Genomic DNA, 16,003 nt, shown 5'->3' on the forward strand with positions numbered 1-16,003 from the left:
AGAAGCCGGTACCTGCACAGTTGTTCCGGACCCATCTGAAGGAGCGACGTCCGAAGGTCCTGCAGCAGACAAATTACTAGGCCTAGTTGGCTCACCATGTGAGTCCGTGTCGGCCATCGGTTCTGAAGTGGCGGACGACAGGGGCTGCAAAAGCGCCTCACTGACGACCGCCGAACCCGAAGCTGGCTCCGGCTGCAAAGTATCCTGTTTGGACCTCGGAGGCCTGTCCTTGTCTTTGCGCTTTTTCTGTAATCCGGTAGTCGGTAAAGTATCCGACGACATTCTGTAATTAAATCATGTACCGAAGTAATTCAAGGCCCAATCGTACCTACGCTTGATAGTGCGAGAATTAAACCTGGAACAGAACCGACAACAAGAGCGTGGTCAAGGCCTAAGCAAGGTAGACAGTAAGAGTGGAAATCTTTATGAGGTATTTGTTTTCCACACGATACACAATTATTAACTTTTTCTGACATCGGAGGAGCAGGAAAAAGGTTTCCCCAACGGGGTACTTAGCTTTGAGAAGAGAAGTAGAAAACTTCGGACCGACGACAATCACACCACGTTGTCTTGAAAACACCAACCAACAACTAGCGAACTGCTTTGCACCGCACAGCAAGAAAGACTGGAGAAGATGATGTCGGCTGTCAGCTTTATACCCATATGCTCTGACGTCAGGGTTCTAGCTGAAACAGCCGACGCCGGATCCAGACTTTGATATTCTGGCCAACCTCGGGCTGCCTGCCGGCAGGAGTACCCTACAGTTATTACTGCAACAGTGAAACATGAAGAACATCACCAAGCAGACAGTTGATCCTCAAAAGCCTTAGAGGAGTATATTCTTTGTAGGCAGTAAAGCTCTGAGGACTTGGTGCCCAAACTTGTCTTTTAGTTAGCTCAGCTTGAGCTGCCTGACAGTTTGGGCACATGGAAGGGGCCATAAAGCTTTGAAAGCCGACTGGCTGATATATCCTTAACAGGATAAAATCCATATAGCTAAGACTACTGCAGCAGTGATCGATATGATGAACATGTGAAGTTCCTGCATTATTTCTGTGCCAGCATTTCTGAATGCCAGTACAGAAATAATAGATGCATTTTTGCCTTCAGTGCTGTGAGGTAAAGCTATAGCAATCAGCTTCCTCCACTTTAAAACAGAAGTTGTCTTTTTTATTCTCCCCTCTCTTCAATATAAAATTGACTGGGGTGGGGAGGGTTTGTGCATCTGGCTTGCAGCAACTAACTAAAGCAGCAAAACCTTTTCTTTTTTAAGCTCTTCACATAAAGAGCTGGGGGAACAGGATGCCGCATCAGGAATGGGCACTGGCAGTTGGATGATGCAGCCAGTGCTCTGTAGTAGTCCCTAGCCACCACTAGGTGGTAGTCATCTAGTAAGCCAAATTCTGTCCCTCACTATAGACAGAACAAAGGGCGGCCACGGTGGTGCAGCGGTTAGCGGTGCCGCCTCACAGAAAAAGGTTCTCCGGTTCGATTCTCGGCTGGGGTGTCTTTTGTGCGGAGTCGGCATGTCCTCCCTGTGGTAGCATGGGTTTCCTCCAGGTGCTCCGGTTTCCTCCCCACATCTGAAAGGCATGCAGTAGGTGGATTGGACAATCTAAATTGGCCCTAGGTGTGAGTGTGTGCATGTGTGTGCCTTCTGTGGAAGGTTGGGCACCGGGCTGGCAACTCGACACTGTAAAGCTCCACTGCCAATCATGAGTGGACAGATGATCCACTGTGGCGACCCCTAACCGGGAAAAGCCGAAAGAAGAAGAAGACTACAGACAGAACAAAAGCAATCAGCCATGCAGCCTCTCTCTAGCAGATTTTACAACAATCCAGTACCACAGATACAATTAAACTACCAAAAGCACTTCCAGGCTCCCAGCACCTGTGACAGCACCCAATCATGCACACACTTATTATTTCAGACAATACAGTGGTACACTTGATAAGAATTTGGTCTCACTTTTGGGGATTTGAAAAATTAAATACAAGGCTCTGCAAAGTAACCAAGGCATTTTGAAAATGGGAGAATCATTACCTTAACATTATTATGTTACACAACCTGAAAAGCTTACAGGGGATTTTTCCTACTTAACGCTACCCAATGATGTTAACAATGCAGCTAACTCAATAAGCAGAGGTCATCATGATATACATGAAGTGACCTGGTCAAAAAATGTGCAGTTGTTTTTTTAAAACAACCTAACCACACAGAGAAGTAACCTAACTATGCAAACGTACATACTAACTGAAGATGATCTCACATAAATGTTTGTAAACAGGCAGAGGCCGCAGTGGTGCAGCAGTTAGTGTTGTCGCCTCACAGCAAGAGGATCTCTGGTTCGTTCCTCGGCTGGGGTGCCTTCTGTGCAGAGTCTGCATGTCCTCCCTGCGGTCACATGGGTTTCCTCTGGGTGCTCCGGTTTCCTCCCACATCCCAATCCAGGTGGATTGGACACTCTAAATTGGCCTTAGGTGCGAGTGCGTGCCTTCTGTGAAAGGTTGGGCTCCGGGCTGGCAACTCGACACCGTAAAACTCCACTGCCAGTCATGAGCAGACAGGTGATTTGCTGTGGTGACCCCTAACCGGGAAAAGCTGAAAGAAGAAGACAGGCAGAGTAATACCACTAGAATACAGAATGGAGGAACTTTTATGAATACTATGAATATTATTTTGTGTCTCCCTAAAGAAGATATGCCAAGTGGGAATAACCCAATCAAAAATAAAATTAAAAGTTAAGGGAAAAAAATTAGCATTAGTGTGCCCCAGCAGCTAGTGATGCAGTGTTATAGCACATGGATTTCTGCTTAATCTAACCTAAATTTGCAGGTATATTAAAAGCAATGAAGCAGCAACAACAATTAAAGTTTCTAGCACTCATGCCTCCTAAACCATCATCCAAGATAGAAATGAGAACATAGTACTGTTGATTTGTTTATTATTAAGCTGGTACCACACTACAGTCCACAGGTAAACAGGCTCAGGAATATTTTCCATCACTGATCTTCCCATCCCAAAAAGAAATTCACCCGCTACTGAAGAGGCTATGGCCAGGATGAGAAATGGAGAATGGAAAATGAAGACAGCCACAAAGGGATATACATCTCTGATTACAATGGGAAAGTAATCAAACCAGAAAAATAAAACCAATACACAGTACATAAACAACACAAGCACAGCCATGTTCCTTGTATAAAGCTCTGTTTATGGCAAACATATTAAAACAGTTCAATGGCGGGTTAGGAAAACATAGTAATGGTATACAGTAGCTGTAAATATTGCAATTGTAAATGCTCATTAGTTGTGAAAATCATTCTGTTAGTCAAGGACACCCTCTTTCTTCATGGTACAACAACATTAGAGTTGATTTCATTAATGAATGGGGTGGGTGCTTGGGGTGCCTGGAGGACTTTGTCCCCAGGTAAAAGTTACACTTGGGATTTTATTCTGAATTCCATTTTTGAAATTCAAACGCACATTGTTCACATCCATACAGAACTAAAACAAAAAACTTCAAGTAAAACATTACCAGCGAAAAGATCTTCTTGGTCATCATCCAATAAAATCTGTGCTGCCTTTGGACCATTTGATTTTGTGCTAATATCTTCAGCAGGGAGGCTAGCTGGTTCAGGAGATGATGGACTTGACTGAAAGACAAACATACACAACTGTTGGTAATACAGGAATACAAACTGCAAACAAAGCAAGGTCATCGTTTTATTGTTCAATTAATGGTATACAGCATAGCCTTTCGACAAAAATGCAAGAGTCAAGGGATAAAACTGAAAGGAAACAGAGCTTTGGACATTTCTGTTTCCACTAATAAGTGGTGAAACACAACTGTGCTACAACATATGTTATTCTCCTTATGAAGAAGACTCCAAAATCCTGACCACTTCATGAATTCTCTCCACATTTATTTAAGTTCGACCTGGAACTGTTCCTGCTCTCGGCCTCCTTGAAAATCTATCTCAAACAGACTCTCCCCTACTTTCTATAAATTCTCTATGCAATACCACTGTACTGCTAATTGTGCCTTCAATCTCAGTAGTCCAATTACTGTTGAAACAAAAATGCTACACTATCTTTGTATATAACTGTATATATAATTTTATTTGCAATGAATGTTAATACAACTCTGTTATTACAACATGGTCTAGCAATGCTACACTACCAATGTGCATAACTTAATGCTGAATGCACTATTATTGTACTGAGGAGCTTTTCTCCCCAGGCCTCCACTGAAAAAATACAGTTGTGTACACTTACTATATATGTAGATGTTCGAGTGTATACACTGTTGCAGTCATTACATTTGGGTAATCTGCTTGCAGGTTGCCCTCAGTCAGCCTGATTAACAAAGTCTTGGGTCCTGCGTCGGCTGCTGTCCCCTCTTCCATGACGTCAGGTCGTCAGGGGTATAAAACATGCAGCCGATACCATTACATCAGTTTTTCTTGCCCCAGATGTCAGGTGCCCCCCTAGTGGGGAGCAAATAAACATAAAAACATAAAGGTATACCTCCAACAAAAAGCAAATACACCAAAAAGGCTTTTAAGCATAGTAAAGAAAAGTAGAGGTATAGCCAGAAGAAATTAGGGGGCTGGAGGGAGGGTAACCAGGACTGCAACACTGAATACACTCGAACATCTACAGTTATAAGTGTACACAACTGTACTATGTTCTTCGTGTTTCACTGTTGCAGTCATTACATTAGGGTAGATTCCCAAAGCTATGGTTGGGAGGAGGAGTTTATATAGCATTAGGGCCAGCTATAAGGCCCTGCAAGACAGCAGTTGCAAAGCCAGCTCTGGATTTAGATAAAATTGGCAAATGATAATGCTTGGTGAAAGTATGTACAGAACTCCAGGTAGCAGCTTCTAGGATGTCCCTGGTAGGGACGCCTCTGAGGAAGGCTGCAGAAGTAGATGCAGCCCCTGGTGGAGTGAGATCTGATCCCCTGGGGGATAGGTTTTCCATGGTGCTTATAGCAAAAATGAATGCAATGGTTTATCCATTTAGAAATGGTTTGTTTTGAAATAGCCTTCCCCTCTGCAGCAAATGCTACCAGCAGTTGTTCAGATTTTCTTCGAGGTTTAGTCCTGTCCAAGTAGAATCTAAGTTGTCTGTGCACATCCAAGGAATGCAGAATCCATTCCCCTTTGTTCCGTGGATTGGGAAAGAAGGTTGGCAAATGAATAGACTGATTAAGAGCCACACTGGATACCACTTTGGGCATGAAGGATGGATTGGTCTTGAGCGACACCCTGTCCGCATGAAAGATGATGAAAGGCTCCACTGCCATAAGGGCCTGTAATTCAGATATCCTTCTAGCTGAAGTGATTGTTAAAAGGAAAGCTGTTTTCCAAAAAAGAAATTTTAAGTTTGCAGTAGCAGCTGGCTCGAAAGGAGGTAGAGTGAGTTTCTCCAATACAAAGTTAAGGTCCCAGGCAGGGGTCAGACCTCTCCTGGGTGGTCTCAAGTTTTTGGGCCCTCTGAGGTACTGCTTGAGCAGAGGATGAGAGAAGAGGGGAGGTTCTGTGTTACAATGAGCTGAAATGGCTGAGGTGTGAATTTTAATGGAGGAAAAAGACCGGCCCTTGTGAAGCATCTCAGTTAAGTATTGCGAAATCTGAGGTAAATTGGGCGCTGCTGTGCTCCATCCCTTGAGACTGATTCCAGGCACAGAATCTTTTCCATTTTTCAGCATAAGATTTTCTAGTACTAGGTCTCCTTGCCTCTAAGATGAAATCTATCACAGGTTTGCTGAGGGATAATGGTGAATTTAAGTGATTAGCCAGGCTGTAAGATTTAATGTTGGAAGCTGAGGGTGCAGAATTTGGTTCTCCTGCTGAGAAAGCAGGGAAGGGGTCTGAGGCATGTGCCATGGAGATAACTGTGACACACTGCGCAGGAGGGGGTACCAGTGTTGGCGCGGCCAGTCTGGAGCAATCAAAATTATCCTTGGTTTGTCCTGTTTGACTTTGAGTAGAACTCTGGTGAGCAGAGGCAGCGGGGGGAAGGCGTAGACTGATAGGTTTTTCCAGCTGAAGGACAGAGCATCCACTTTCCAGGCTTGTTTGTGGGGGAGTCCTTGTGCAAAAATTGTCCAACTAGCAGTTCTTGGGGGAGGCAAATAGATCTATGCCTGGGCTCCCCATTCGCTTGTCAACATGTTGGAAATCCTTGGTTCCAGTTTCCATTCGTGTGGGTCCATGAGGTTTCTGCTTAGTCCATCTGCCAGTGTATTTAATCTTCCTGGCAGGAATTGAGCTTGTAGGTGCAACTGGTAGCTCAAGGCTGTGTTCCACTATGCCATGGCTAGTCTACAGAGGAGGTAGGAATGTGTACCCCTCCCCTGCTTGTTTATGTACCACATAACCATGGTGTTGCCCATCTTTACCATTAGTTGTCCTGGAAGAATGTAGTCCTTGAAGGCTGTCAGAGCATTCTGTACAGCTAACATTTCTTTTTGACTGATATGCAGGTGCATTTGACTTGGGTTCCATTTGCCCTGAATGCACTTCCCTGCCAGGTAAGCCCCCCATGCACAGTCTGCTGCATCTTTTGTTAGGGTTTGGGCGTCAGGGGGTAGTATGAATGGTAGTCCCTTGTTTTGGTGGCAGGCCTCTGCGCACCAGAAAAAGTCTAGGCATAAGGTATAAGGAATCATTGTTTCCAGGCTGTGAGAATGTTGACTCCATAGGCTTTTTAGATGCTATATATGCAGTCTTGCATATGGAATTACAAGAATGCAGGAGGCCATAAACCCCAAGGCTTGCATTATTTGTCTTGCAGATAAGCAGGGTTTTTGTGGCCACTCGTTTGAAATAGGTTACCAAATGAATTTGCTTTTCTGGCATGAGGTAAGCCATCTGGGAAGTTGTATTCAAGCTTGCTCCCAGGAATGTAATTTGTTGACAGGGTACCAGTTGTGATTTATTTTCATTTATGGTGTACCCCAGACAAGTTAGAACCCTTTTTACAAATGCCAGATGATTCAAAAGTATGCCCTGGCTATCTGCCTGAATTAGACAATCATCCAGGTACAGCTACATCTGAATACTTCTTTGCCTGCAAAATGCAATAACTGGAGCCAGGCACATTGTGAATATAATGGGCGCAGTACACAAGCCAAAGGGCAGTGCAGAAAACTGATAATGCGTGCAGCCGACTTTGAAGCATAGGTATCTTCTCTAAGATTCCCTGATAGGGATGTGCAGGTATGTTTCTTTTAAATCTAGTGTTGCCAACCAGGCGTCTTTGCCTAGCATAAGAAGTAACTGGTGAAGAGTCAGCATTTTGAATTTTGGAATTTCCAGAAAGGTGTTTAGAGTAGACAGGCCCAGGATTGGATGCCATGATTTGTCTTTTCTGGGTACCAGAAAACGTCTGGAGTAGAAACCTTGTCCCTTATCCTCTTCTGGTACCAGCTGAATAGCCCCCATGCTTAAGAGGGAAAGTACTTGTTTTTGGGCCTCTGCCCACTGATTTGGGGGCAGGTCTGGCTACCCAGTTGGTGTTGGCAACACTTGGAAATGAAATCTGCATCCCTGGGACACTATATTTAAAACATATTTGTCCTGGGTTACGAGTTCCCAGTTCTTTGTATGAAGAGCAATCTTTCCCCTCAAAGGGGCGGTCAGAAGATAAGTGCTTGGGAATTTTAAAAGGAAGTCATTGAGACCAATTACCATATGGGGGTGTCTTGTTATTTCCAGATTTGGAAGTGAAGGCCCCCCACTGCTTAGTTCCGAGTCCCCTGGGACTGAAACCTGGGGTTTTTGCTGTGTCTGGGTTTGGCTTGAGAAGACCTGGAAGGGACTGGAAAGGACCAATTCTTAGTAGGCCAGTGCCTACTAAATCTAGGAGGTTGCACTTGTAAAAAAATCTTTAACAGTTTGCATAGATTTAGCTTTATCTTCCATCTTTTTAAAAACTTCTTCAGCCTTGTTACCAAACAGGCGGTCCTGATTTAAAGGAGCATCCAACAATTTAGCTTTAACATGATACGGCAAAGACTGCTCCTTAAGCCAAGCATGCCTTCTAAGCACAGACCCAGTAACAGCAGCCCTGCAAGAGGCCTCTAAAGAATCAAAACCACATTGCAAAGTATGGTTTCCACCTTGTTCAGCAGATTGCATTAAGTCCTGTAAATCTTTATTTTCCACAAGTCAGGAATCATCATTTTCTGTTTAAGCAGTCCAATACAAGTTGCTGATATTTTAACATATGAAATTGGCAGTTTAAAGCTCTGATTGCCAAGGTTGCAGAAGTATAAACCTTTTTACCCCATCTACCCAGCAGTGCCCTGGAGTCTCTATCAGAAGGGGTACGATTTTTAGCTGTAGAAGCCTTAATGCCCTTGAGCCCCTGAGAAATAGTCTCTGGATCTGCAACAGGATTTTTGAAAAGGAACTTGTGGGACTCAGGAACCCTGTAGTATGTCAGGTTTACTAGGAGCAGGAGGCAGGGAATCAGGGGCCAAACTTGATTCCGAGAAAACGTCATCAACAATGTCTAGTACAGGAGGTATAGCCAAAGGCCTATGCTGAGGTAGAAGAAGGAAATCCCTAAGCCTCTTTTTTGAATCAGAAAATTCCTGGATTTCCCAGTGAAAATGCTCCCTTAAAGTATGTAAAGTTTTCCCAAAAGAAAAATCCTCAGGAGGGGAAGCAGAGGGAATAGAATCCTCTGCATCAGAATCCTCATAAGTAGGTATGGACAAATCCAGGTCATCAGAAGAGTCAGAAGAAACAGAATCCTGATCAGAAGATTCATAATCAAGCTCAGCCCTAGGCCTCTTGGGGGGGGGGGGGGGTTGACAACCCCCTGATTAGAGTTATTAGATCTTCAGCCATTTTTATCATTTGTTTTTTAGGCATAGTGGCCTGAGCATGTGGCCTGGGTGATGTTTTTTTAGACATGGATCGAGATTTAGGCCTTAGTAATGAAGGAGGTGTTGGTTAATATGCAAGTCTGTAGGCCTGAATACACCCTCAGAAGCCGGCGCCTGCACAGCAGCTCCAGACCCATCCAAGGTAGAGACATCCCCGGGTTCCATAGTTGAAGTATCTCGTGGCATACCGGACTCCGAATGGGTCTCAGTAGAGGCCTGCGAATCAGAACTTGCGGGTATCAGGGGCTGTGTAAGCGCCTCACTGAGTACCGTTGAACTGGTGACTGGCTTAGGAGAAGCGTCACCGGCAGTTTTGGACCTCGGCGGCATGTCTCTGTCTTTATCTTTGCATTTTTTCGGAATCCCGGTGGTCGGATGGCTAACCAACAACATTTCCACATAACTAAACTGAGAACTTAAATATTTAGAAGCAAAAATATACCGACGACGGATAGTGCGCTGATTAAATAAAGCACAAAACCAACAGACCGACAGCAAGGTATGTCGTGGTCAGGGCCTAGGCAAGGAATACAGTACGAATGAAAATCTTTATGAGGTATTTGCTTTCCACAAGTAATGCAATTATTAACTTTTACTGACATCGGTAAGGAGCAAGAAAAAATGTTTCTCCAAAGGGGTACTTAGCTTTAAGTTGAAGACTTCGGTTCTGAAACTCGAAAACGAAAATTTCAGGAGTCGGCCGACCGGCACTTGCGAACTGCTTCTGCTTTGGGCACCACACGGCAAGAAAGACTGATGTAATGGTGTCGGCTGCATGTTTTATACCCCTGATGACCTGACGTCATGGAAGAAGGGACAGCAACCAACGCAGGACCCAAGACTTTGTTAATCAGGCCGACTAAGGGCAACCTGCAAGCAGATTACCCAAATGTAATGACTGCAACAGTGAAACACAAAGAACATCTGGCTTATCATGGCCCAGTGGACTTTCCCAGTTAACACACTACAAATAAACAAATAAATGCATACCATCTAACAAAACAAGCTCCTCTCTGTCACAAATACCAAGTTAGCCAAACATTGCAAAAGACCTTTTTATGTTAATCATGAACTGATTATGAAAAGGGACCTTCTTTACTGAAGTTCTGTCTCTCTTAAAGGGAGAGAACCAGTTACTAAAACTGACGCAATTTGTCCAAAAAATGGAAGCTAGATCAACTGTAGCTTCCTCAAAATCTTGGGAGAAGAGATGACTTCTTACCTATCCTAAATGGCAGTCATCCTTCCTAACTTGAATCATTACCCCAAAACAAACTAGAAATACTTCATATCAAGCTAGCTTTGTAGAACTTCCCAACCACTTCCATCTCCTCAATTTAATTAAGAAAAATGCCCTACAAACCTATGACTGCCTCAAGATAATAACATGGGCAGGACTGTATAAACACTAAAATCTTACTGGGGAGCACTTTCATCTAACATCTCATGAATCCATATAAAAGTAGTCCTGTCGTACACTACTAATATGAAGTACAAAATACATTCAAAATCCATTTAGTACACATTCAAATAAAATATAAATATGTAGTCAGGTTTATTAACATACGTGGGATTCCCACGTATGTTACTAAACCTGATTATACATATAAAATCTGAATGTTTTTAAAAACTTTGCTAAGACAGAGCTCATCTGCCCTGCTTTCGTGCTAATAAAGTGCTATTCGTGAAACACGACGGTACTAAGCTGATCGCTTTACTTATTTATATTTTTATTGTTTATGATACTTCACTTGATCCTAATGTATGCTAATCGCATTGAATAAGTGTTACACTTATAATTACAAAGTAGCAATTGTGAGATTATGGTTTACCGCTGATGTAAAAAAATTTTAAATCAAATAAGAAGATTCAGACTTTAATCCAAATGACCTCACCAGGTTACCAAGTTTCGCAGCTTTTTCGCAGGTTTATTTTTACTGAGACCTTCATCTCAGGGCCACTGTTGGCTTGGTGTAAAATAATAAGTGCTGAACACTCCTTTTCGATTCTTAAGATAAGAACTTATCTAAAATATTATCCTTGCAGGTCCCTTGGGGGTGCCCAGCCTCATCTTCGTATGTGCAGAGAAAGCAAACTATCTACAATCACTGCATAAAGCAGAATGTTTATACAGTGCATATATTAGGTTCATATTATGACTGTTCACATCTCCCTTGTGACAGTTTCTGTTAAATTTCCATAGGAAAGACGCCGTCTTTAAAGCATTTGTAGAACAGACCTGCTCGAAATTCCTGGAGGCGAGATCCTTAGCAAAAGGAAAGAGCAAATTACTCAGAAGTAAATGGAATCTGTGGGAAAAATACATGCAGAAAAGTGTCCAGGAGAAAGACTAAGGTTTAAGGGAAGGAAGAAACTGAACAATTTATGTAATGTCAGTGTGAATGACAACTGCCAACAGGGAACAATGTGTACAATACATGAAAAATGTTACTATGGTTTGCTTTCTTTTATATTAATCCAAGTCTACTGGTGTCTGTTTTAGCTGTGATTTAATACAGACGTTTATAAAAAGAATTCAGCTTGTATAAGGTGGTACTAGTTACATTATGGCAACTGAAAATGACTGATTTGATATGTAAACATATCAGCTTGCAACTTCTGGGTATTTTACACAATCTTAGTTTGGATTTGGAGCGGCTGCTACTGTAGGTTCATTATCTTAGTGTGTGGAGTAATGAGGTCTAGTGGGCCTCAACAAACTGGCAGCAGTGAGAGTGAAATTTATGTTGTTTAACAGATTAAGGGATAGAGCTGGTTCTAAAGCAACTGCCTTTGGATTGGTTGGGCATGAAGTGTTTCAGCTGTTTATGGAAATTAATGATATTCTGTAACCATTTAGTTCTGGTACAAAATCACAAACATTGGGGGCCAGTATATAAAAAGCATGTTCTATGCACTTCAGGTTGTAGAGTGGATCTTGCAAATAGGATGTAGTTTGAGAAAGGGACCCTGGACCACAAGAAGACAAAGCTTTTTTCTGAATTCTCTGAGCAAAGACTGGGAAAACTTTCTTTCCATACCAGTTTGGGTAACAGTATCCAGGATGAGAGAAGCTATTTGTGGTGTGGGTAGTAGCCATTTGGCTTTTACGAGAGTAAGGCTGTGGTGTTCTTTTTTACCAGAGAGGTTAATAAACTGGCGAATGTTGTTTGAGGTGCAAAATAAAAGCAATGAGCGAGACAAAACACTTAAGCTGAGGGAGAAAGACTTCTTCCCCTGTTGCTACCCTAGCTGCTGGAGAAAGGAAGTGGGAAAACGTCCTGTACCAGATGAGTAATTTAGTAAGTTTGGCTTTAGTTACTTGAATGCGACATGCAGTTAACAGAATGGTCTAGGCAGATTCCACGGGATCCGTAGTACAAGAATGTTTTCAGTGGATTTTTTTTTTTTTGGGTTGTAGGAGATAGACCAGGAATTACAGAATTTGGAGATTTTTTTTGTGGAGTTTGTAAGAATAAAGAAGCAAAGTTCACTAAGTAGAATTTGAAGCATCAAACTGCTTCCCCCCCATAAGTTTCAGCAATACATGGAATAGTATATTCTAACCTAAGTATAAGTATACTTTTACCAATGGACTTTTGCTGCAGGACAGAGATATCTAAACTTACAGTAGAATCTAAAATGATCAGAAAGATATTGGGAAATACTTAAAATTACCGCATTAAGAAGAACTTAAGAGTATCTGAAACTTTTTTGAAAGTTTCTTCAGGGCTGTGTTTAATTCCCCAGTACTTTATAATCCCAATGGGTTCAACCTCATACCAAGTGTCAAACAACATATGTGCATTTTTTTTCGTTAATCTTTTTCAGCACCTATCCTGAAATGGCCCATTTGTCTTTCCCCAAACAGTACCCCCAGAAACCAAAGAAGAAGAGAAAAATCGAGGATCAAAGCCCTCAGCCATCAGAGGTGAAGAGACTTTTATATGTTCCTAACAATACCCCTTTCCATTAACACTACAATGTGGTGCAGTATCCTACACAATGAACCAGTATGATGTTGTAGAAGCTGAACTTTAGAGATCCCCCAAAAGTGCTCCTGTGGTGAGACTTCACTACATTCTTCCCATATGAAGGCCTGGCCAGCTCCCTTGCTGACTCGTCCAGCATCTGGCTGCTAGTCGAACCCTCTTTGTCCAAGGTATAGTCTAGTATAAAACCGTTATGCTGAGAAACTGAGATTGTTATTGTTTTAACACTAACAATGTTTTTTTTTCTTTATCCTACTGCTGTCTCTCACCAACAAGCAGTGTTTTGTGGACACTAATACATCTTTTTCTTCCTTCAATCTTGTTTCCTTCATCCCTCAAACCAACATTTTACTGCTTCCCACAAAGTCAAAGTGAGTGGTACCACCACTCAGATGATACTTGGTTGGCTACTGCAATATCTTGGAGTGAGTCAACAGCTACATGGCTACTGTGCCTTTGCTGGTAACTTCTGAGCCCCAAAAAGTGGACATTAAAAGGATGTTAACAAATCTTTGAACCCTGTAATTTAATATATTCAATCTCAAATGCTGTGCATCACAATCACTGCTGGTGTTACTTCTGGTTCCAGTGGTTGAAAGTAAAATCCGTAAAGCCACTACCTACAAGAGGTATCACTACCTTGTATTCCTCCAGTGTTTCTAGTGGAGCAATGAATGACCATGAACTCAGAATCATCACTGACAGCACTAGGTATGTAAATAAGCTGCAGGGGCATCTGCCACACAATCCCAAATTTTCAGAATTTGCAATTGGATATTCAACACAGCTAATCACTTTTTTGGGGTGAATCCCAATTTGTGCGCCCAATCTGTCTGTACAAGGAAAACTTTACTTTGGCCAGAAACAAGAAAAACCTTGTATTGAAAAGAAAATGCTTAGAAATGATGAACAAATACTACACAGATTACAAAACTAAGACAAGTGTACTGAGAAATCTTGTATAGTAACAATCTTTTCTTCTGAAGAATTTAGAACTAGTGATCAAACTGCAAGTAGACCTGAGGCTTTTGACAGCCGAATAATGCTGCTACAGCTGTCATGCAGACTGTGAATATCCCTTAGCAGAACACAGACCAAATGGAAGTGAAGTAATGAAAAATACCATCTCAATGGGGCAAACAGATAAAGCCATAACTGCAGCTTAGATGACTGAGGTTTAAGTAGCAACAAGAACAGCGCAGGAGATGGCTGGTAAGATGCATGAAGGTGTGGCTGATGTCAGCTATCCCATCTTGGGAGGGAAAGTTGATGAAATAAGACCATCACCTGAATGAAGTCCCTAGAAATGCACTCCACATGTAAAAAGGAAGAAGCACAACCTCAAAATATGAGTGACTGCTCTCCAGCTGAAGCAAAGTTGGTATAGGGAAGCACATCTACCCTTCCTTGGATTGGAACAGCAGACACTGTATTGAGCTTGTTAGCCTACAAGAGTACGGTTATAAGCCAGGCAAACAGAAATCTCAATGTCTGCCAAGAATGATGCTACTGTGTTTGCAAACTTTCCTGAATACCCCATGGTATATGACATACTCCTCGGTTTCCCACTCCCTAGAGGCAAGCCCCAGTCCAAGGGGCAAACCAGACTTGGGAGTCATGAGGGCTCAGGTGAGCGTGATGGCTGTAGAGCTGCTGGGGCCCAGAAACAAAATTAAAAATTAACCAAAATTGTCATTTGCCACCTTGAATAGGGCAAAATATTGTGACATTTCCTATATTCCTCCCAAATCAAAAATCAAACCCATTTCTCACAAGCAGTGACTAGGCATGCAGTCTAGAAGACCACTTAAAAACCAGACCAATTCTCCCACTGCACAAGAGCACTGCTTGGTGTATCATCAAATGCTCCACAACAATAGCAGACCCATCATCAAAAACCATTTGAAAAAAAACTCTGCAAAAGGCACTTTGATTTGTCTCCAAGATGCATGTGTACCGAATAAGTGGCAACATGAACAGTATTCCATAAATAACATTCCTATCACGTGTTCTGTATCACGGTACACCACTTGACAATTGGCTGTAGTCACTCCTCCCAACAAAAAAAATTACAGAAGTCTGAACCAGGTAATAAAGCATGTAGTGCAAAGCTGTTGGTTGAAAAAGTACAGTTTTGTACCTACCATAAATGTAGATGTTCGAGAGTATTCACTGCTGCAGTCACTTGGGTTATCCTGCCATCAGGTGGTCCCGCAGTTGGCCAGAGTTCCAAAGTCTTGGTCCGGCGTTGGCTGCTGTCGCTTCTTCCCTGACATCAGTGCGCCAGGGGTATACAAGATGCAGCCGACGCCATTTTCTTCAGTTTTTCTTGCCCCAGATGTCAGGTGCCCCCAAATAGGTAGGCAATATATATTGCTAATAAAACATACATAAAAGGTAAAACCAAAACCTTCAGTTACCAGCAAATACACCACATAGGTAGTATAGGGTAGAAAGGTATAGATAAGTCCCAGCTAAGAAAGAGAGGATGGAGGGAGGGTAACGTGGACTGCAGCAGTGAATACACTCGAACATCTACATTTATAGTAGGTACAAAACTGTACTATGTTCATCGTGTTTCACTGCTGCAGTCATTACACTTGGGTTGAAACCCAAAGCTGAGGTAGGGTGGCTGGTTCTATATAGGTAGGATTTGGGGTGGCTATGAGGCACTGCTGCACTGCAGTGGCAAAGCCAGCTCTGGATTTAGAATAAAGAGGCAAGTGATAATGTTTGGTAAAGGTGTGCACTGAACTCTAAGTTGCAGCCTCCAGGATATCTTTGGTAGGTACTCCTCTAAGGTAAGCAGTTGAAGTGGCTGTTGCCCTGGTGGAATGTGGCCTAACGTTGCTAGGTACAGTTTTCCCATGCTGTGTGTAGCAGAAACGGATACAGTGTCCTATCCACTTAGAAATGGTCTGCTTTGAAATAGCCTTTCCCTGTGATCCTGCAGCATATGCTACGAACAACTGCTCAGTTTTCCTGAAAGCTTTTGTTTTGTCCAAGTAGAAACGTAGTTGTCTGTGTATGTCCAATGAATGCAGAAGTCTCTCCCCTTTATTCTGGGGATTTGGATAAAAAGTCGGAAAGTGAATAGTTTGGTTA

General features: G+C 42.5%; 1 protein-coding gene across 2 annotated transcripts in view; it reads right to left on the reverse strand.

Annotated features, from left to right (window-relative positions):
* The window catches only part of SNX2 (sorting nexin 2), a 1,338,063-nt gene that overhangs the window by 959,764 nt on the left and 362,296 nt on the right, over positions 1-16,003 (reverse strand). For both annotated transcript variants that reach the window (XM_044060758.1, XM_044060759.1), the window contains exon 2: positions 3,537-3,654. In XM_044060758.1, coding sequence (XP_043916693.1) covers positions 3,537-3,654 — 118 coding nt within the window. The remainder of the gene's footprint in view (positions 1-3,536; positions 3,655-16,003) is intronic.

The sequence above is a fragment of the Protopterus annectens genome, chromosome 2.part0 (assembly GCF_019279795.1).
Source record: "Protopterus annectens isolate FY-2018-M chromosome 2.part0, PAN1.0, whole genome shotgun sequence".
Lineage (NCBI taxonomy): Eukaryota > Metazoa > Chordata > Ceratodontiformes > Protopteridae > Protopterus > Protopterus annectens.